Source organism: Camellia sinensis, chromosome 3, assembly GCF_055761805.1.
Source record: "Camellia sinensis isolate YWXY chromosome 3, ASM5576180v1, whole genome shotgun sequence".
In the NCBI taxonomy this organism is placed as follows: domain Eukaryota; kingdom Viridiplantae; phylum Streptophyta; class Magnoliopsida; order Ericales; family Theaceae; genus Camellia; species Camellia sinensis.
This window is the reverse complement of record NC_138963.1, coordinates 218036720-218058177: the sequence shown is the minus strand read 5'-3', so window position 1 is coordinate 218058177 and position 21458 is coordinate 218036720. Positions and strand designations below refer to the sequence as shown.

Genomic DNA, 21458 nt, shown 5'->3' with positions numbered 1-21458 from the left:
CCGTAGACCATCTCTCAATGTCCGTAGGCTACATTTGGTGGCCGTAGGCCATTTTTTCCATTTCGGAGTCCGGTTTCCGATTTTCGGAGCCGTCAGGCCGTGTGCCTCGGTTCGGGACCGCTTAACCATCTCCTATTGCTCCGGTTTTTGGCATACTTTCTATTTTCTCCCTTTTGAGGGACACTGGGGTCTGAGAAACCCACTTCGAGGTCGAATGCCATTTTCGGTGCTTAACAGCCCATTTTCGGGACCTCGAACTGCGCGTTTTGGCCCCCGAACATTTGTTTTGCATCGGTTTTCGTTCATTTTTGGCAGGTACCTCTGTTTTATTACCGGGGAGGTCATTGAAGGGTGAGAGGCCAGTAATTGTTGCAGCAACCAGTTATACATCCTCCGACGTCCTCCGGCGCCCGTTTTTCACACTTCCGGGCTAATGTTGAACACCTTGGGCCCATTTTCTCGAACTTTGAACTACATATTTGTGATGTACACACATGGGAGGACCCTAAAAGTTGGTGGCCGGCCATTAATGTTACTTGACCCTTTTGACCCCCTCCTTCCGGGCTAATGTTGAACACCTTGGGCCCATTTTCTTGAACTTTGAACCACATATTTGTGATGTACACACATGAGAGGACCCTAAAAATTGGTGGCCGGCCAATAATTCCACCTGACCCTTTTGACCCCCTCCTTCCGGGCTAATGTTGAACCCCTTGGACCCACTTTCTTGGACTTTTCACCACAGGGTTGTGTTGTACACAGATAGGAGGACACCATCAGTTGGTGGCCGGCCACTAAATCAGATTGACCCTTTTGACCCCTAGCCGGCCGGCTAGGGGGTGTGGCCGGCCGGCCACCTGCAGCAAAGATACCTGGCCGGCCGAGATCCTCACACTGTGCACTTTACAGCTGTAGGGCTTTATCTCCCAGAAAATATCTTTATCCGGGGGATATTTTGTGGGGGAAAGTTTGTCTCCTTTTCCCCCACCTTTACACCCCCTTTTTGGCCCTTATAACCAGCATTCCATATCATCTTTTGGGGTTAGAAAATTTTGTCTTCAAGCTTCCATACACAAATCCCTCTCTATACTTCTCATTTCCTTGAAAACTTCTAAGTCCCTAATCACCATTTCTTCTACACCACCAAGCTCTACCATCACCACTTCATTTCCAGCAACAAGGAGGGCTTCTCAAAGGCTAAAGGAGCTGCAAATTGATCCAAGAAGCAACAAAAGCTTTAGTCTTCAAGGGTGAGTGATATTTCTCCTCTTTGACCCTTTTTCTTGATCCATTTGTAAGCCCCACATGCTTTTTGTTTCAAGCTCCGACCCTAACTGAAAGTGGCCTTCTTTTGAGCTCATTTTCATTCTTCATTAAGGGCTCAACCCTGTTTGAGCCCTCCATGATGCACTTGCTTCATTGATCCTCTTATATGTCATAATCTTGCATGCTATTTTTGGCCCATGATTAATCTGTTTTTGAGCATGTTGTAAACTGATATTAGGCTTATTTTGAGCCCCTCTTCAACATTGAAGAAGGGCTCAACACCATTTGGGACTTCCATGTTATACTTACCTTTATACTCCCCTTTTAGTCCCATTTTTGCATGCAATGGCAGCCTACCATGCTTTTGTTTTTGGCCATTTTACAGTTCTGAAAAAGTGCTTATTTTAGTCCATTCTTCATGTTTCATTTGGGTCCTTTCATGGTTTGGGACCTCCATATTCCACTTTATGTTATATCTCTCTTTTATTCCCCATTCTTGCATGTTTAGTTACCCTATCATGCTTTTGTTTTTGGCCATTTTACAGTTCTGGAAATAGTCCTATTTTGGCCCATTCTACATGTTTTATTAAGGGTATTTGGCTGTTTGGTGATTATTTTGTATACTTCATGTTATAGCACCTTTTGAGCCTCAATCTTGTGCCTTTTTTTTAGCATGTTTGTATATTGATTTGAGGTTTTCCATATACTGTAAATATTCATATTTTTGGTCCCTCTTCAATGTTGTAGAAGGAAATTTTTCAGTTTGGAATTTTCTTATATCACTTGCTTCATTACCCCTCTTTTGGCCCCTATTCTTGCATGCCATTTTTGCCCTACCTATGCTTTCTGTTTGGCCATGTTTATAACTGTGAAAGTGCCTTTTTTGGGACTGCCTAGCTTCTGTCTTTGCATTACATGTCCATATTGTGCATGTTTGGCATAGCTATAGGCTATTTCGGGTGCCTAAATTCGCATTTCGGGACAATTCCATGCATTTGGTGTCATTTCGCCTCATTTCGGGACTGTTTTCCTCCATATTTTAGTGCTGAAATTCTATTAGAATGATTTATTTCCATTTCTATGTCATTACATCGCATTCTGCCATCGCCTCGGTTTGCGTGCCCGTGTGCACGCATTTCGAGGCACTTCATTTTTATCCGCCGGCATCCTATGTGAGTGTGGCTGAGGCTCACTCATGTTGGTATAAGCCCATATCACATTTTCATTTCATTCGCATTGTGTATGCCATCGCCTCGGTTTGCGTGCCCGTGTGCACGCATTTCGAGACACTTCATTTTCATTCGTCGGCATCCTATGTGAGTGTGGCTGAGGCTCACTCATGTTGGTATAAGCCCATATCACATTTTCATGTCATTCGCATTCTACCATCGCCTCGGTTTGCGTGCCCGTGTGCACGCATTTCGAGGCACTTCATTTTCATCCGCCGGCATCCTATGGGAGTGTGGCTGAGGCTCACTCATGTTGGTATAAGCCCATGTTACATTTTCCATGTCATTTGCATTGCGTATGCCATTTTCTCGGTTTGCGTGCCTGTGTGCACGCATTTCGAGGCATCTCATTTTCACAGCATAGTGCATACTAGGTTGTATCTTAGATCACATTCTGCCATTTTCTCGGTTTGCGTGCCTGTGTGCACGCATTTCGAGACATCTCATTTTCACAGCATAGTGCATACTAGGTTGTATCTTAGATCACATTCTGCCATTTTCTCGGTTTGCGTGCCTGTGTGCACACATTTCGAGGCATCTCATTTTCACAGCATAGTGCATACTAGGTTGTATTTTAGATCACATTCTTCCATTTTGTCGGTTTGCGTGCCCGTGTGCACGCATTTCAAGGCATCTCATTTTCATAGCATAGTGCATACTAGGTTGTATCTTAGATTGCATTCTATCATTTTCTCGGTTTGCGTGCCCGTGTGCACGCATTTCGAGGCATCTCACTTTCATAGCATGGTGTATGTTAGGATTGCATCTTAGTTGCATGTCATGCATATTGCATCGTGTCCGGAATAGGAGTTAGCCCGAGCACGGGAAACGAGGTGCATTTCGTACTCCGAGTGACGGAATGTGTCTCAATTCCCCAGTCACCGACACTCCGGATTATCCATGATGGAGTTAGGTTTTAGCTGTAGTTTCATGTGCATTCATCCTATATTGAGTTGTGCATTTCGACTCCTCGGCCATCATGCCTCGGTATGCGCGATTGGTGGCACGAGGATCGAGACATGCATATATCTGTGCAAATACATTGCTATGCCCCTTTCCTGCTCTCTGTTGCAGCAAAACGAAGAATCAGCAACTTTTTGGGGCTGGCACGCTTTTCAAGTACAGGTGTAAACAGAGGCTAATTGGGGCATTCCGGTGGATTTCTGCGCAAGACAACCCGGACATGCATCATCCATCAGAAGCAAGGCAGTCCCTGGCTTGCATACCAGTTTTATTTATTTTCTTAGTTAATTCGTTAATTAATTAGGATTTTGTAATATTTTGGACTGTAATATTCTTTCATTCGGGACTGTAATATTTGGACTGTATTATTTATTCGGACCCTCTGCGCGAGGGCACAACTGTAATAAGTGTGCGTGAGTGTGATGTATGTCTTCCAACCCCACGTCTTTCTTCCCTTTTATTTATCCGCTTATGATGGTTAGATTAGGGCATATTTCAATTAGCATACAGTATGACAGCATGTTTGCATTCATTCATCAGTTTTGCATGCACCGGGCTCGGCGCATCATACTAACTGCATTGTATTTTTCAATTCTAAATTGAATACATGATAGTTGTAGCATTTCATATACCATCTTAGAATAGCCGAGCCTGCTATAGTTGCATTTTGCATGTGTTGCATTAGACATTTCTGTATACTTAGGATTCATGCATGATTTCTAATGAGTTTCTATTTTGGCTTGGAGTACTCGGTAAGCTTTATGCTTTAGCATCCTTGCATGCGTGTGAGTGCTGCCATGAATAGCATGCTTACCATGAGGCTATGTGCTTATATGATATAACTGCCTGAATGCCTGTGGGTGAAGGTTGGGTTATCTGAATTGGAATAAATCATCAAATGTTTCAAGCCTACCTGCGGGTAGCAAAACCTCTTTCAAAAAAAAAAACAAACATGAAATGTTTTGTTCCAATTCAGGCGATCCAGTCTATACTTGTATGCTGTGAGCATCACATAGTAATCTAGGCTAATAACCGGATTAAGAACTCACAATGTTTTCAAAAATTGATATCATGGTTAGTAGAGGCCGGTCTATGACCGGGCGAGCGGGGGTGCTCACGAAGTGACCTTCCCCAATCGTACCCAAGTTCCCGAGCCGAGGCAACTTTGGTGATGACGGACACGTGGCCTTTTGGCACCGAGTCAGGGTTTTCTAAATTTCCCAAAATAAAATATTTAGGTGGCGACTCTGTATCTGGCAAAGCAGTCCATGTTTGGCACTTCTTTCAAAAAATCTGTTTTCTCAAAACGATTTGCCGGATTTGGACTCTTTGGTTCAGATTTAGAACCGTGACTACGAAAGTCGAGTCCGAGCTGTGGCGAGGTCCCCCGCGGGCTTGCTACAGTTTCTGGCGACTCCGCTGGGGATTTAGAGAACTTGACTCGAACTCGTGATATCTGTTTTTGACTACACTTGTGTGTTTCTTTGCATTGCATTTGCATTGGTGCGCCTAGGACACCGTGTTTGCCATCTGCTATTCCTGAACGGTTTGCCGGAGGCTTGTCTTGTCAAGGCATGACCATAAGGCTGACCGGTTGTGGGCTCTGCCAGTATGGGAACACAAACCCCGGTTTTGCCGGGGCACCCTCTTTGACCATTCGACCTAGTGCATATTCGGATCTATAGTGACCATTCCAAATTAGGACAGGTTGCTTACCCGTTTATAGGTTGCTTGAAACCGCTGCGTGCGTAGTGAAACCCTAGCTCCTGACAAAATAGGACAGGGAAACCCTACCCCAACATAGGGGTGTTTTGGCTCTCACTTATCTATTATATGCTTTAGAGTGCGTCTCTACAGGAATGCATGTATCAGTATATGAGTTTGGGCATCAGGCCTGCGGGCATCAGTTCAGTATTGTCAGTATCAGGCCTGCGGGCATCAGTTCAGTATTGTCAGTATCAGGCCTGCGGGCATCAGTTCAGTACATGAGTTTGTGTATCAGGCCTGCGGGCATCAGCCAGTATTTGAGAATTAGTTATCTGCAGATATCAGATTCTGTTTTAAGGGACAGTGATACAGGGATAATAATCAGTGTTTGAGGACAGTGTGTTATTCAGCTTATTGACTGTGTGTTGATTATGCCCGGCTGTGTGTCATGCATTTTATTTTAAGCTGTTATGCTGTCCGTTTATCTGTTTATTTATTTCCTTTTCGCTTTATTTATCTTTTGCTAGGTCAGTTTTTAGCACAATTGCTTCCAACCCAGCAGGCATTTCCCAAGCACTTTGGACACGAGGTCGTCGACTCCATCGATCTGAGGATCTAATTGACGGACAGCCAGTGTTCCATTCTCTACCCCCTATTACCAGAAGGAAGCAGAAAAGCGCAGTGTATCTGAACAGAGATCACCAGAACAGTGGTTTCCCCCATCAGTGGACAGTCGGATTGAGATCCCCATTGAGACAGATCTGCCAGTAGTTCAGACAAATCAAAACAGTATGACAGCACCAACAGGAGTTGAGGAAATGATGCGCCAAATGCAGGAAACCATGCGGGCCATGCAGCAGGATGCCGTTCGCCGAGATGAACTCGCTAAGCAGCAGGCCGAGATTATGACCCAGCAGGCTGAGCTGATTACCAGACTGCAACAACAGAATACAGCATCTGTTTCACAACAAATTCCTCCTCCGGCGAGGGCTCCAATACCTGAGCAGACACTTGTTGTTCAAAACGCTCCTCCAAACACCCAGAATACTGTGCCGACTATCCAGAATCTGCAAGAGGACACAAATCTTCCAACAGGGCCAGCTCCGCCCCCGCTTCCGCCACAATTGTCCAAGGTCCATACATCCAATCACCCGGACTCTCCCTTCGAGGTCGAGGTTGATCATACAGCTCTGAAATTGAGCAAACTGGAGAAGCTCTTCAAGAAATCCCAAGGGGTCAAGGCTATGCCGGATATCGAAGACGGATATACCGAGGAGGCCGTAACACTCCCCGATAGGTTCAAAATGCCACAAATCGACCGCTTTGACGGGTCTAGCGACCCCATGGTCCATCTCCGACTGTTTGCAGACATCTTGTGGCCAATGGGCCTAACACGACTACAGAAGCTTTCACTATTCGGTCGAACCCTGTCGGGTGTGGCCGCCCACTGGTACGCAAAGTTACAAGATGAAGTGAAGAAGAATTGGGATGAAATGGCTGAGGCCTTTGTAGCACAATATTCATACAACACTCAGATCGAGATCACAACCCGTGATCTCGAGACGACAAGGCAAGAGCCCAAGGAAACTTTCTCAGACTTTGTGATCCGATGGAGGGCAAAGGCGTCAATGATGACTTTAAGGCCCACTGACAAAGATCAAATCCGGATGATTGTGCGCAATCTCCACCCAAAGTTGATGCAGAGAATGATTGTAGTCCCCTTTCCTACTTTCGCAGATTTACATGAGATGGGGGTGCAAATCGAAGATGCAATGAAACAAGGTCTGTTTGACCACGACAGAGAACAACCGAGGAGGACGTTCAACCGTAACAACAATGCGGGCCCGAGTGGCGCTGCAAATACAAGAGCCTCGGAAGTTAGTATGGTCACCACCACTCCCCCTCCCCCTCCAAGGCCCATGACTGCCACACCCTTCTCCGGCGCGTCCGGAAGCAACACACAAACCAACAGATTCCAACCGCGAGGCCAAAGAACCTTTACCCCACTATATATGCCCCTGACCAAAGTTCTGGGAATATTGATTAGAAAAAATCATTTGAAACCCCTGGAGCCAAAGCCATTACCGAATCCACTCCCCCCCTCTTATGACCCGTCAAAATACTATGCGTACCACCAACAACACGGTCATGACACCGACCGTTGTTACAGATTGCGTCATGAGATCCAGGATCTTATTGACAAACAGGTGATTGCGCCTCCTGATAAACCCAATGTCACAACCAACCCTCTCCCACCACATAACCAACCTCCCCCTCCCAACAGAATTAATTTTATCCAGACTGGGGTCGCATCTTACGATCCTAGCATCTATATTACGCCCACCCACCTACCCAAGCCGGAGGTGCTCCTCCCCGACTGCACTGATTTCTTGTGCATGGTGGACATCTCCAAAACCCAACCAGAACCGATGGTGGTGACCGTCGAAGACAGGGCAGGGCAGATTTTGGGAGAGAATGAGATTGTTGAATCTGAGACTGGACAGAGTTTTGCTAGGAGAGCCTATGATCCAAGCGAGTATATCCTATCAACGATCCGAATTGGGCCAGGTATAGAATTGCCAGAGACAGGAGAGCTATGCATGATCCGGGGGGATAGATCTGGGCTATGGGCGGATGATCTAACAGCCGTAGAGGAGGACTTTGCCAACCTGTAATTTTTCGATGACCAGGAACTGGGGGATACGTCAATCAACTGGTATGATTATGAGGGATCAGCGGAGGCCACTGGATGGCTCGAGGATCAACCAGACGCAGTGGGGGAAGCCCAACCAGAACAGAGCCCGGCAGGGGCGGAAGTATCAGTTGTGGCCGGAACGGCCGAAAGTCAAGTTGTATCGCCGGAGAGCGCCGGTGCTAAGAATTCCGCTCGAGACATGGGCATTATGGATACGAGAAATGTTGAACAAACAGCTGTACTGATGTAGCTGGAACGAGAAAAGTTCGAGGAGGCTGAGAGAATTAGGAAAGCTAAAGGCCCTGAGGGGACTGAAAGTGCCGTGTGCACGAAGATAGAGAATGCTGCGAGCATGTTGACAGGGAATACTGCAAGTGCAACTAAACCGGAGCCAGACAGGTGTCTGTTGGCTGCCGATGGAATGTGGTGGGAAGACGATGACTTATGTCTTGCCCACACGGATGAAGACTGGGGAAATAATCAACCGGATGACACTTGGTACCTCGATGAGGTTGACCATATGACGAGAAGTGGGCGGTACTTTAAACCCCCACACCTGGACCAACCCGAGGCATCCGGAAAGGATAGAGAAGCGGAGAAACAGAAGGAGAAGCAGATTGAAGAGGAAGCTATGCTGAAACAATTAAAGAAGATACAAGCAGACATCTCTATCTGGGGACTGCTAATGGCATCACGAGTACATAGAGAAGCTGTCCTATCTGCTATGGACAAGTCCAAACTCTCCATAGACACCACGCCTGAACAGCTGGTTGGGTTGGTTTTTCCGGGAGGAGTTTCCCCGGCATTAACCTTTTCGAACAAGGAACTACCGCCTGAGGGCACAAGTCATAACAAACCTCTCTATATTTCTGTGGAATGTAGAGATAAGTGGATACCGGTGGTACTTGTTGATACCGGGTCTGCGATTAATGTCTGCCCAACCAGAATGGCATATGCAATCGGGTTGAAACCCGTGGACTTCGTCCCAACCACCCAAGTGATCAGAGCATACGACAATACCAGCAGAGAAGTGATGGGGACTGTTAAAATTCAAACTAAGGTTGGTCCAGGACAACACAACATCGAATTTCATATCTTGGACGTTCCCGCAACCTTTAACCTACTTTTGGGGCGACCGTGGTTGCACCAGGTCAAAGCAGTCTCTTCCACTCTACATCAGATGCTAAAGTACCCCCACGGGAAAGGGGTAGCGATCGTTTTCGGGAATTCATCAATCCACCCGCCGCCGGAAGTGTCCACACCTGTCTTGGAGATCGAGCACGGCACGGAGGATGTGTTTTTGTCGGGGTTCACTTTGGCCGAGGCTCAAGTGGTGCAGAATGTCATGGCTGTGAATGAGGGCATGTACGTTAGTGCTCAATCTATCTACCTCATGAACAAGCTAAAACACACCCCCGGGATGGGATTAGGGAGAAGCGGCCGGAAGGGCGTCTCAGTGTTGGCCGAAGTGCCACACAACCCTCACGCCTTTGGACTGGGTTATCTGCCCACCAAAGAGGACTGGGTGAGGAAAGGGAAAGAAATGGCTGGAAGGGCCAGAGCAAAGAAGGCCGGGAAGCCATTTGAGTTAATGCACAGGCCCATCCGGGGTACCCTAAACGGACGTTTCGTCCGGGAGGGGGAAGATTTTCCATTCTGCGGCTTCCCGGAGCCATGGCTAAACGCGGAGGGGAAGCGCGTGCCTGGTTTTGAAATCTTCTTCGACATACAATTATCTGGGGATGACGTTGCCAAAGCGCAGACAGACCCACCAACTGAGGTTGAGCAATGTGAAGCAGTGGAGCCTGAGAGCACAGAGCTTGAAATGGGGGTAGCACTGGCGAGTCTACTATCAGATCCTCCGATCGGCCAAGAGTGCTTGGGGGATAACTCTTCGGTTTCTATGATTGGAGATGAAATAGCTGCAGGCTTTCCAGCGCCGATATTGGATGCATCTATCGCACCTTCTCTCATCTGGCAATATGAAGAAGGCTTTTTATCTAGCAGCTCCGGGTCAGGTAGTGAGCCGGAATCTGATTCTACCGAATCTTGTGCGTCGGAATCAGATTCCAGCTCGACTGAGTCTGAGTCCGGTATTCCTGGGGGTGATAACCCGGATGCCACAGTCCTGTCTAGGTCGTCTTTTTCATTTTCTTTTGAGTCTGTTGTAACAGAGGAATCTGACGGCTTGGAAATATTTAATGAGAATGATGTGGATGTGGTTTCTGAGTATTTTTCTGTGCCTTTGATTTATTGCTTAAATCAGGATTTTCAAAATTTTGATGAAAACAATGAGGGAGAAATTCCCCCAGTTTTGCAACGATTAATTGATCAAGAGCAGGAAAGATTTGTTAAACCTTTAATGGATGAAATCACTACTGTGAATATTGGTACTGAGAAGGACCCGCGACTGGTCCAGATCGGGTCCACGTTGTCTTCAGAGGAGCGCGAGCGCTTAGTCGCTTTATTAAAAGATTTCAAAGATGTTTTCGCGTGGTCCTACGAAGACATGCCTGGAATCGATCCTGAGATTGTACAGCACCGGATCCCTCTTGATCCCGAGGCCCGCCCTGTCAAACAGAAACTCAGAAGGATTCGCCCGGACTGGGCTCTCAAAATTAAGGAAGAGGTCACCAAGCAAATTGACGCAGGGTTCCTGCTGGTATCTGAATACCCAACTTGGTTGGCCAACATTGTTCCGGTGCCAAAGAAGGACGGCAGAATTCGGGTCTGTGTAAACTTCAGAGATTTGAACAGGGCCAGTCCGAAGGACGACTTCCCCTTGCCACACATTGATGAATTGGTGGATTTCACGGCGGGACACGCCTTGCTTTCGTTTATGGATGGTTTCTCAGGCTATAATCAGATAGTAATGGCACCCGAAGACCGGGAGAAGACTGCGTTCACTACCCCGTGGGGTACATATTGTTATAGAGTGATGCCATTCGGGTTGAAAAATGCTGGAGCTACGTATCAACGGGCAGCAACTACAATATTGCATGATATGATCCATAAAGAGGTCGAGGTGTATGTGGACGACATGATTGTCAAGTCCAAAGATAGAGAGGGCCACTACACCGCCTTACAAAAATTCTTTCAAAGGATCAAAGAGTTTCGGTTGCGATTGAATCCCCAGAAATGCACGTTTGGTGTTACAGCAAGGAAGATGCTAGGGTTTCTGATTACACAAAGGGGCATCGAGGTCGACCCTTCCAAAATCAAGGCCATCTTAGAAATGCCACCACCAAGGACTGAAAAGGAGGTGCGAGGCTTTCTGGGTAAAGTGCAATTCATAAGACGGTTTATTTCTAAATTAACCTTGACTTGTGAACCACTTTTTGGTCTCCTGAAGAAAGGAAAGAAATTCCAATGGGACGGCCGATGTCAAGCAGCTTTTGAGCAGATCAAAGAGTATCTACAGAACCCACCCGTGTTGTCACCACCAGAGCCGGGGAGACCGTTGATATTGTACCTTTCGGTAACTGAGACTACCATGGGCTGCATGCTCGCGCAGGAGTCAGAAGACAAAGTGGAAAGAGCCATCTACTATCTGAGCAAAAAGATGCTGGATTACGAGACCCGCTATACACCGCTGGAGAAGGCTTGCTTGGCCTTGGTATGGGCAACCAGGAAGCTGCGGCACTACCTGTTAGCTCACTCTGTAATGTTGGTTTCGCGTTTGGATCCCATCAAATATCTCTTCGAGAAACCAGCACTTACGGGTAGGCTAGCTCGTTGGCTGCTGTTGCTCTCCGAATTTGATTTAAAGTATGTAACGCGCAAGTCAGTAAAAGGGAGAGCGGTAGTGGAGTTCCTTGCCGACCACCCGGTTGAGGGGGATGAAGCGGTTGAGTATCTATTCCTAGATGAAGCCATTCTGCACGTCGAAGATGAAACTTGGACGATGTACTTTGACGGAGCGTCAAACCAGTATGGGTATGGGATAGGGGTGTTGCTGATAGCGCCTGACGATTCCCGTATCCCTCTAGCATTCAAGCTCCGGTTCAAAGTTTCCAACAATGAAGCAGAGTATGAGGCATGTATTGCTGGCCTGGAAGCAGCCCTGGAACTAGGGGCAAGACGGTTGGACGTCATTGGGGACTCAAACCTTGTTGTGTCTCAAGCAAAAGGAGATTGGAAAGTCAAGGAGGAAAGGATGATAATTTACCACCAAACCTTGGATCTGCTAATTCCTCGGTTTGAGAAGCTAAATTTCACCCACCTCGTAAGAGAGAACAACAGGTTTGCAGATTCACTAGCAACTCTATCTTCTATGATAGACATCCCGTCCGGAGTCTGGATGCGTCCAGTCATTATTGATCAGAAGTTTGCGCCAGCATACGAGTCGATTTCCGCCATAGATGAGGTTCAAGACGGCAACCCCTGGTATTACGACATCTGGAACTTCTTGGAAAAGGAGACGTATCCACTAGGGGCAAATGCCAAAGACAAGAGGGCCGTTAGAAGAATGGCCAATCAGTTCATTATCTGCGGGGGTAAGCTGTACAAAAGGGGTCATCTGGGAATGCATAAGCTCTGTGTAGAAGCTGAAGAGTCGAAACGCCTGATGGAAGCCATCCATGGGGGGGAGTGCGGTGCACACATGAATGGAGTAATGCTGGCCAGAAAGATCCTCAGACAGGGCTACTACTGGTCAACCATGGAGGAGGATTGTATTAGCTTTGTTTGGCGATGCCACAAGTGTCAAATCCATGCAAATCGCATGAACATCCCGCCGTCAAAACTGTACAACATGACTTCGCCATGGCCTTTTTCAGTCTGGGGAATTGATGTGATCGGAGCTGTTACCCCGAAGGGGTCAAACGGGCATGAGTTTATCCTAGTAGTGATAGATTATTTCACAAAGTGGGTCGAGGCCCAATCATACGCGGTGTTGAAGGCGTCGCATGTCGCAAAGTTCATCAGAAACAACATCATCTGTCGCTACGGGGTGCCAAACGAGATAATTTCAGATAATGGTTCCCACTTCAAGAAAGAAGTGATAGACTTGTTGGAAAAATACAATGTGGCTTTCCATAAGTCATCTACATACCGGCCGCAAACCAACGGAGCGGTTGAGGCCGCCAACAAGAATATCAAGCATATACTGCAGAAGATGGTGGGAACCTATCGGGATTGGCCAGACAAGCTGCCATTTGCTCTGTGGGACTACAGGACTTCAATCAGAACTTCTACTGGAGCAACTCCATATTCATTGGTCTATGGAATGGAGGCTGTTCTACCCATTGAGATTGAGGTTCCGTCGTTACGAGTATTGGCTGAATGCCAGATAGCCGAAGCAGATTGGCAGCAAAGTAGATTCGAAGAACTCATGCTCTTTGATGAAAGAAGACTGAAAGCACTGTACCACATCCAAGGCTATCAACGCAGAATTGCCCGGGCTTTCAACAAGAAGGTTAAGTCCAGGAATCTGAAAGAGGGAGATTTGGTGCTCAAAGACAACCGAGCTCCCATCCACGACCCAAGGGGCAAGTTCAAACCCAATTGGACTGGTCCTTACATCATCAAAGCTATCTGGTCAGGTGGGGCTGTGGTTCTGATGGATCTAGATGGCTTGGAGTTCTCACAACCGATCAATATGGACAAGTTGAAGAAATACTATCCTTGAGAGGCTCGCTAGGCCGAAAACCCGAGAGGGCGACCTAGGCAAAAGTCAGAGCACAAAAAAATTAGAAAATATAAAAACTGAGCTTGCAAGGTTGAAAACCCGCAAAGGGTGGCCTTGGCAAAAGTTAGAGCGCAAAAGGAGAGTGAAAATACTCGAGTGAACCTCGGCCTGAACTACGTAAGGCTTGATTCCCATCTTTGGGATACGTAGGCAACTTCACCTTGAAGTTCAGCCATAAACTTTTCCCCGATCAACTCTGTCCATTTTGATCATCTCAGTCATCTTTATCCATCAGCATTTATCGCAATCTCCGGTACAGTGCTGTTCAGACTAGGGGTAACTTTCCATTGCCGCGACGGTGCAAAGTTACTCAGACAAGGGGCAACTTTCCGTTGCCGTGCAGTGCCGCATTGTTCTTCAGACTAGGGGCAACTTTCCAGTTGCAGGGATCTGGGGTTGTGCATCTCAGTGACAGATCTTCGGCGTGTCCAGTTCTGATCCACATCGAAAATAGTTTTGAAAAGTTTTAATGAAAGTTGACTTTGTTCAAATCAATCTTTTACGACTAAGACCATTTTTGGACCAAAAGCGGAAAATTTTCAGTACCACAACTTTCAATTTCATTGATTTCAAAACTGAGTTCTCCTGCTCTTGCATTACAATCGAAGTTGCTTTTTAGTACATTCATAAAGAAAACTTGAAAATGCTAAATAAGCAATAAATTTGGGGCATAGTTGAATCAAGTATCTCTGCGTCCCCTCCCAGAGCTGGACGAAGCATCTGATGCCAAGCTAGGCCCAACCTGTGCCTCCTTATTGAGCCAATCCAAGCACTCATCGGACAAAGTGCAACTGAAAGTGGGAGCAGGGGCCAGGAGCTCTCTAGTCCTCCATGCTGTGGCATATCGGGCAAGGTGTGCACCTCGGACCGGGAAAGCAGCTGGGTACTCAATCCCCTCCGGTGGGCAGGTCTGATCATGACCAAACTGACGCAGGAACCGGAACGGAAAATAAAATACGTAGTGGGTTAGACCAATCAATTAGATCCCAATCAGCCGAGACATACTATAGCTCATTGCCGGGAGGTTGAGCCAAGGACAACGCCAAGCAATGCCGTCTGCGGACAAGTTGCACATCCAATCGAACCACCACCTTTCGTCAAGAGCATTGACTAGGCGCTGTCGAAAGAAGTAGCCTCGAGCTGAATAAGCTGGGCAAGAGTCCACAACCTGCAACTTATCCATTAACCATACCTAGGGGAGGGATGGAAAATGAGAGAATAAAGAACAGAGAGATGTACGATGAGAGAAAAGTAAGACAAGGGTTTTGTGAGAAAAACCGAGCCTGAGGGTCGAGTGATGTGAGCAAATATATATGTGAGGTCGGGTGGGAAACATTACCTGCAGCAGCAGTGGACTCCCGGCGAACCTAGTCGCCTCCCGGCGATAGACAGAATCTAAGCCCATCAGTGTCTCGGCCAAGGTCATGGCAATACAGCTCTTCCCTTCTCTCAAGCCTTGGGCGACTTCAATCAGGCGAATGCTAGCCCCGCCGATGCCCGAGAAAAGCAGAAAGTGAGACAACAAACATAAGCAGAGGGCGTGTTGCCGGAAACCCTGCCAATAATGGTTGCTGCGGTCACCGGCGTCGGAAAAACGGTGGATCAAGCCGAGGATGTCCAGTTCCCCACTGCAGATCAGAGATCGAGTGTCGTGCGCCGTAAGCCCACACATCCGCCCTAAAGCCTGAGCATGGCCAAAACGGAGCTGGGGTAAGATCACTTCAAAGCATTCAGACTCCATCAAAACCTGAAAATCTTCGAAAGTGGGACACATCTCTTGGCCGCCAAAGCTAAAAACATGCGTCACTGGATTCCAGAACCTTGCCGCGGCATGGAGAAAAGGGAACTGTAGCCGAGTACGGCTCAGAGTGAATAGTGCATTCAAGCCGAAACCCCGGAAGTTCAGCTTTTCCGAACCATCTAGAGAAGAGATCCAAGATGTGAGATTTTCTGCGAGAAACGCCTCCATCTTTGTCTAAAACTAAGATGAAATGAATGTTCCCGAAGTTGAGGATTTTATAGAAGGAAAAACACTATTCACGGGGACACGTGTCAAAAACCAGGAGGCTGCAGGAATAGCTGGCCGGCCGGCCACCTTTTCTGGCTGGCCAGCCATTTACTTTTTACAAAAATGGCCGGCCAGCTGTCTCTCTCCACAAAATTGGCCGGCCGGCCCCCAAAGGTGGCCGGCAATGCTGCAGTGTATCTCCTTGGCCTTGTTTTACTTCTTCGAGGGGAAGTTTCAAGCATTTCCATGCAACGGGAGAGTCAAAGGCCTTCATCTCCCTCCGTTTCGGATGCGTTCCGGTGCCCAGATCGTCCGAAGTACACTCTGTTATTGCTGAGTTTTGATTATCGAGTTGTAGTTTTGATTATCGAGTTGTTGTTTTGCTTATCGAGTTGTTTGTCGAGCGGACGTGTTTCGTGTTTTTGAGTCATTGCGCTCTGTTCAGGCAATCTTTGTTAAAGTCTTGTTTATTTGCGTTGTCAACATTGTTGCATTTTGCTTATCGAGTTGTAAACTTCCTAAGGTCCTGTTATATCTTAGTAAGTTGAGTTGCTTAGTTTGTTGCGTCGGTTCACTACCTGACTTGGTGATTACACAATGCACATTCCCATTCAATTTCATTTTTGTACGAAATAAATTGATGCGATACGATGCTAAAAGTTTAAAATACAAACACCTTTTCAAAAGCTATTTCATTCCATCATGCTTTACAACGAACAAAGGTACAAGTTTTACAAAAAATAAAACTGCCTAACAATATGCAAAGTGCTACAAACTACTAGCAAAAAGAAAAATAAAGCAGGAAATAGCAACATCAATGTCCTCGGGAGCGGGAACGAGAAGCACTCCTCATCCTCTTCTGCGGGACAACCTCCGCACCATCATCATCATCTGGGTCGGAGCTGTCATCCTCAGGATCCCCCTCAGCCTCACCTCTGTTCCCCGAACCAAAACCGGAGCCCCCCTCCTCAGCAGATGTTTCTGATTGACGGTCGGTGGCCTCCTCCTCCTCCTCAACATCCTCCTCCTCCTCATCAGGCTCCACCTCTACAACGTGAGTCCTGCATCTGCGGACAGACCCTCCTCGAGCTCCTCGGGAAGGCCGGGATGGCCCCGCCCCCTGAAAAGGCCCGGGTGACCCAACTCCCTGAAAAGGCCCAGATGGCCCAGCTCCCCAAGGAGGCCCGGGTGGCCTGGCCTGCGGCTGACCGGACCATGAAGGCATCTGAAAGCAAAGAGTTCAATTCAAATACATCAGTCCAAATATATACATCAGATGCAGATACAAGCAAAGGCTACGTGAAGTGGGTGCATGTAAATGCAGTGTCCAAGTGGGGTGTGTGTCAGATGTGCTCTACACAAGTAGTCTATCGATGCAGTAGAAATCAGCATGTCATCAGAAGTATGATAAATGCCAGAAAACTGAAGGGTACCTGAATGCCTGCGACAGACAACTGTGCCTCCCTACGCAGGACCATGCCCTCGAGTGTGGCCACCAGTCCAACCACCTCCTCCATGTACCCTCGCGGTGGCTGCAAATATGAGCTCATAATCATCAGTGAACAAAAATGTCTAAACATCTGAATGATGAAAGAAAAACAGTGGAGCATACCAGCGGTGAGTCAGGATCAATGGCGTATCGATCACTGGGCATCGGAGGCTCTAGTGGGATCGGGGTCGGAGAGATAGCCCCATACTGCCACGCCATTAACTCAGTCGGCATATCTGGCCATCTAGGATGAGGATAAGTCGACGGAATCGGAGGAACCGGTCTACTCCCACCTCTAGATGTACCAGCCCTGCTAGTAGAAGGGGCGTCTGCAGCCCGAGCCCGAGCCTGGCCCGAGGATGACATACCGGCAGGCCTCATCATCGGGATACGAGCTCCCGTCAATGGAGGCATCAAATATATGTGACGGTAAGTGGCGTAGTCCCCCTCCTAAATATATAGTAAAGCATCACTACCCAGCATGGCGCCGACTACCTCCGAGTAAGAGAGCCTGTCAACAGTCCGCATACTGACTGGGGGTACTGCGGGAGGATCCTGAGAAAGATACCCCCATACCTGGCGCAGAAAGCGTTCCCCCAGGAACCATGCCCTGCCAACCGGCCCCTCGAGCAGGACCCTATACTGGGAGATGCCCGACCCTCCGATATACTGAAGTCGGAGACCATCACCCAGGGGCGCCCAAGGCTGCCATGAGATCTGCAGATGATAAATGCATAAATCAATCAGAAATCGAGAATATACAGAGCAAATCAAAGATGAAAATGAAAGGAACTGAAAGTTCTGAAGTACCTCCGAATGCCGCACAGTGTCAAAGTACTGTCGCAGATAAATAAGAGTCTCTCGGGGTCTCGGCCGATGCGGGCCCTCGAACACTAGTGAGTATGGGGTCATGGGAACCCATGCCACCTCCAACTCTGGGGCCAATGCTGGGAAGTATACATAGACCCATAGCTGAGAAAAACAGTGCAGAATGTAAGTACGAAATGCCGAGAGCAAAATACAGACTGTAAAAGTGCGCTGTGTGTGCAATGTACAAGTAATGAAGAGCAGAAATGTAAATCAAGGGGACAGAAAAGTACCTCCCAGGCTCTCCAGTAGCCGCCAAGTAAATCTCCCCGCCCGCGGGAGGTCGCGCTCATGTAAAAGTAAAGGGTAGCCAGGCCGGCGCCACCCCAGTCATATCGATGGACCTGTGATAGGTCAACCAGAGCGCTCAGCAGGTATAGCCCGACTGTGTTCCCTCTATCGGCGAACAGAGTAGTCCCGAAGAGAAACATAAGGAAACCACGGGCATACTGCTCCGTCTCCTCAGGAGTCTCGGGCACCATCTCCGCCCGCCGGAAGTGGGAAGAGAACCAAGTGTATCGGACTCTCCCAGAAACCCTGTCAACAGGCGGGCGAGCCCCCAATAGATACATCCAAGCGGCCTCCCACTCGCCCATATCCTCATCATAGGGGATGGGCCAACCTCCTATGTCTAAGCCAGTCAACACAGCGAAGTCTAGAGGCGTCATGGTCATGTCTCCAGTGGCAGAGAAATGAAAGGAGTTGGTGGTGTCCCACCATCTCTCTACCAAGGCTGCCATCAGTGTCCTCCTGGCAGGACAACGTGACAACCCGACGCAGAAGGGCCCGAACCCTGCCAAGTCTACTAAGTCTCGGACACCCTCCGGGAGCTCAGCGTACCAGTCCCGCGCGATGGTGGAACCATACCCCCGCACACTGCGGGAACCAACCTGCATTCAGAATGAATACATGTGTCAATAATGAAATGAATGGGCTGTGTGCCAATGAGATGAAATGGGATGTGTGCCAATGAAATGAATGGGCTGTGTGCCAATGAGATGAAATGGGCTGTGTGCCGATGAAATGAACTGGGCTGTGTGCCAATGAGATGAACTGGGCTGCGTGCCAATGGAATGAAATGGGCTGTATGCCGATGAAGTGAAATAAGCTACATGCAAAATTCTAATCTGGGCTGCGTGTTCAGAAAATTTGAAGTGTGGGCTGCGTGTTCACTATTTAATCTGGGCTGCGTGTTCAGAAAATTTAAAGTTTGGGCTGCGTGTTCAACTTTCTATCAGTGTGGGCTGCGTGTTCACTATTCTAATCTGGGCTGCGTGTTCAGAAAATCTAAAGTTTGGGCTGCGTGTTCAACTTTCTATCAGTGTGGGCTGCGTGTTCACTATTTAACCTTGGCTGCGTGTTCAGAAAATTTGAAGTTTGGGCTGCGTGTTCAACTTTCTATCAGTGTGGGCTGCGTGTTCACTATTCTAAATCTGGGCTGCGTGTTCAGAAAATTTGAAGTTTGGGCTGCGTGTTCACTATTTCATGTGGGCTGCGTGTTCAGAAAATTTAAAGTGTGGGCTGCGTGTTCACTATTCTAAATCTGGACTGCGTGTTCAGAAAATTTGAAGTTTGGGCTGCGTGTTCAAATTTCAACTACTGTGGGCTGCGTGTTCACTATTTCATCTGGGCTGTGTGTTCAGAAAATTTAAAGTGTGGGCTGCGTGTTCACTATTCTAAATCTGGGCTGCGTGTTCAGAAAATTTGAAGTGCGGGCGTGTTCACTATTCTAAATCTGGGCTGCGTGTTCAGAAAATTTGAAGTTTGGGCTGCGTGTTCAACTTTATATCAGTGTGGGCTGCGTGTTCACTATTTAATCTGGGCTGCGTGTTCAGAAAATTTGAAGTTTGGGCTGCGTGTTCAACTTTCTATCAGTGTGGGCTGCGTGTTCACTATCTAATCTGGGCTGCGTGTTCAGAAAATTTGAAGTTTGGGCTGCGTGTTCAACTTTCTATCAGTGTGGGCTGCGTGTTCACTATTCTAAATCTGGGCTGCGTGTTCAGAAAATTTGAAGTTTGGGCTGCGTGTTCAAATTTCAACTACTGTGGGCTGCGTGTTCACTATTTAATCTGGGCTGCGTGTTCAGAAAATTTAAAGTTTGGGCTGCGTGTTCAACTTTTAATCAGTGTGGGCTGCGTGTTCACTATTTAATCTGGGCTGCGTGTTCAGAAAATTTAAAGTTTGGGCTGCGTGTTCAACTTTCTATCAGTGTGGGCTGCGTGTTCACTATTCTAATCTGGGCTGCGTGTTCAGAAAATTTAAAGTGTGGGCTGTGTGTTCACTTTCGAATTCGGGCTGTGTGTTCGACAAATCAGTGTTTGAGTCGTGTGTTCGCCTCTTAACTAATGTGTACTGTGCGTTCGCAATTAATTAATGAGCCGAGTGTTCAGAAATTCGAGTGTTGAAACTACATGTTCAGGATGCAAGCAAAGTACTATGTCATAAGCTAAACTGCGTGTTCAAGCATGGCAAAGGTGCGAAATGTACGAAAAATACAGAAAATGAAGTAAATACCTCTCGGACCTCATGAGAGAGGTGATGCTCCGGCTCTCGGAGAAGCAGATCCCCGGGTGCTCGCTCGTCAAAGCTAGTGAAGTGACGGAAGACAGCACGAGGAAGGACATGTGCTGGCGGGTTGTACCTCCCGGGAATAAAAGGTCGGGTCCTCGGGGGTAGGGTCATGGGATCAAAATCATCTCCGGCACCTGGAAAACCTCCGCCGTGGGGAGAATTACCCGCCATTTTTAGAAGATCTACAAAGGGAGCAAAAATGAGCAAAATGAGCCGAAATTGGAAAAAGTCAACAAAAGTCAACTCTCGGGAAATAAAAAGTCAACAAAAGTCAACTCTCGAGAAAATCTTCCAAATGTTGAGACAAACTTACCTCAAGTGGCGAAAATGCGAAAAGAAGCTCCGAAACCGAAATTTAATCCCTTCAAAGTGCTTGAAACCGAATATTTTTGCGAAAACAATTTGCACGGGGCGTTGGAAAACGCGTATGAAACTCAGATCTGGAGAAGAAAGTGTTGTAGGAGGCAAGAAAGGAAGGGATCTCGGCTGCCTTATATAGGCTCAAGGTCTTGGTTGAAGAAGCATAAAGAAAAGGAGGTGAAAAGACCAAAGTGCCCCCGGATTTGGGCATATGGCCGGCCGGCCCTCTTTTCTAGCCGGCCAGCCATTTCCTTTTTGGAAAACTGGCCGGCCAGCTATTTACTTTTTGGAAAACCGGTTGGCCACCTCTCCTTGGGAAGATAAACGGCCGGCCATGTCCCCCACATGCCCACCTAGCTCCCTGAAAATTTTGAGGAAGATTGGAGTTCCCGGGACCTGAAAAAGTTCAAGAAAAGTACACTTCCGGTCGCGAATTTGCTCAGTCGGAACTTCGGCTTCAAGATCTGACATGTGTCTCATCATCACTCATCAAAATCAAAGTGTATCCTTTTTGAATGAGTTGTAACCTTTCAGGGAAGCGGATCGGAGGCCGTGATCGAGTCACCTTCGCCGAAACGCGCATTTCCATACTCGTTACTTCATGACAAACGGGC

At 47.6% G+C, this 21458-nt stretch overlaps 1 protein-coding gene across 1 annotated transcript; it reads right to left on the bottom strand.

The window, feature by feature from the left end:
• Window positions 1-15279: 15279 nt before the first annotated feature.
• Window positions 15280-17645, bottom strand: LOC145822231 (uncharacterized). Its single transcript, XM_082918843.1, has 4 exons — window positions 17170-17645; window positions 16991-17089; window positions 16548-16782; window positions 15280-15296 (listed from the first exon to the last, which is right to left on the bottom strand). The coding sequence occupies exons 1-4, from the start codon at window positions 17458-17460 to the stop codon at window positions 15280-15282; spliced, it is 642 nt and encodes a 213-aa protein (XP_082774969.1). The 5' UTR covers window positions 17461-17645.
• Window positions 17646-21458: the final 3813 nt, after the last annotated feature.

What these genes read in the sequence shown, in the direction of transcription:
- LOC145822231 (XM_082918843.1), bottom strand. Translation starts at nt 17,460, where the DNA reads ATGCCTCCATTGACGGGAGCTCGTATCCCGATGATGAGGCCTGCCGGT. An exon ending in TTGATCCTGACTCACCGCTG is followed by an intron (nt 17,090 to 17,169) that starts GTATGCTCCACT and finishes TCATATTTGCAG; the next exon opens with CCACCGCGAGGGTACATGGA. An exon ending in TGTCTGTCGCAGGCATTCAG is followed by an intron (nt 16,783 to 16,990) that starts GTACCCTTCAGT and finishes CTTTGCTTTCAG; the next exon opens with ATGCCTTCATGGTCCGGTCA.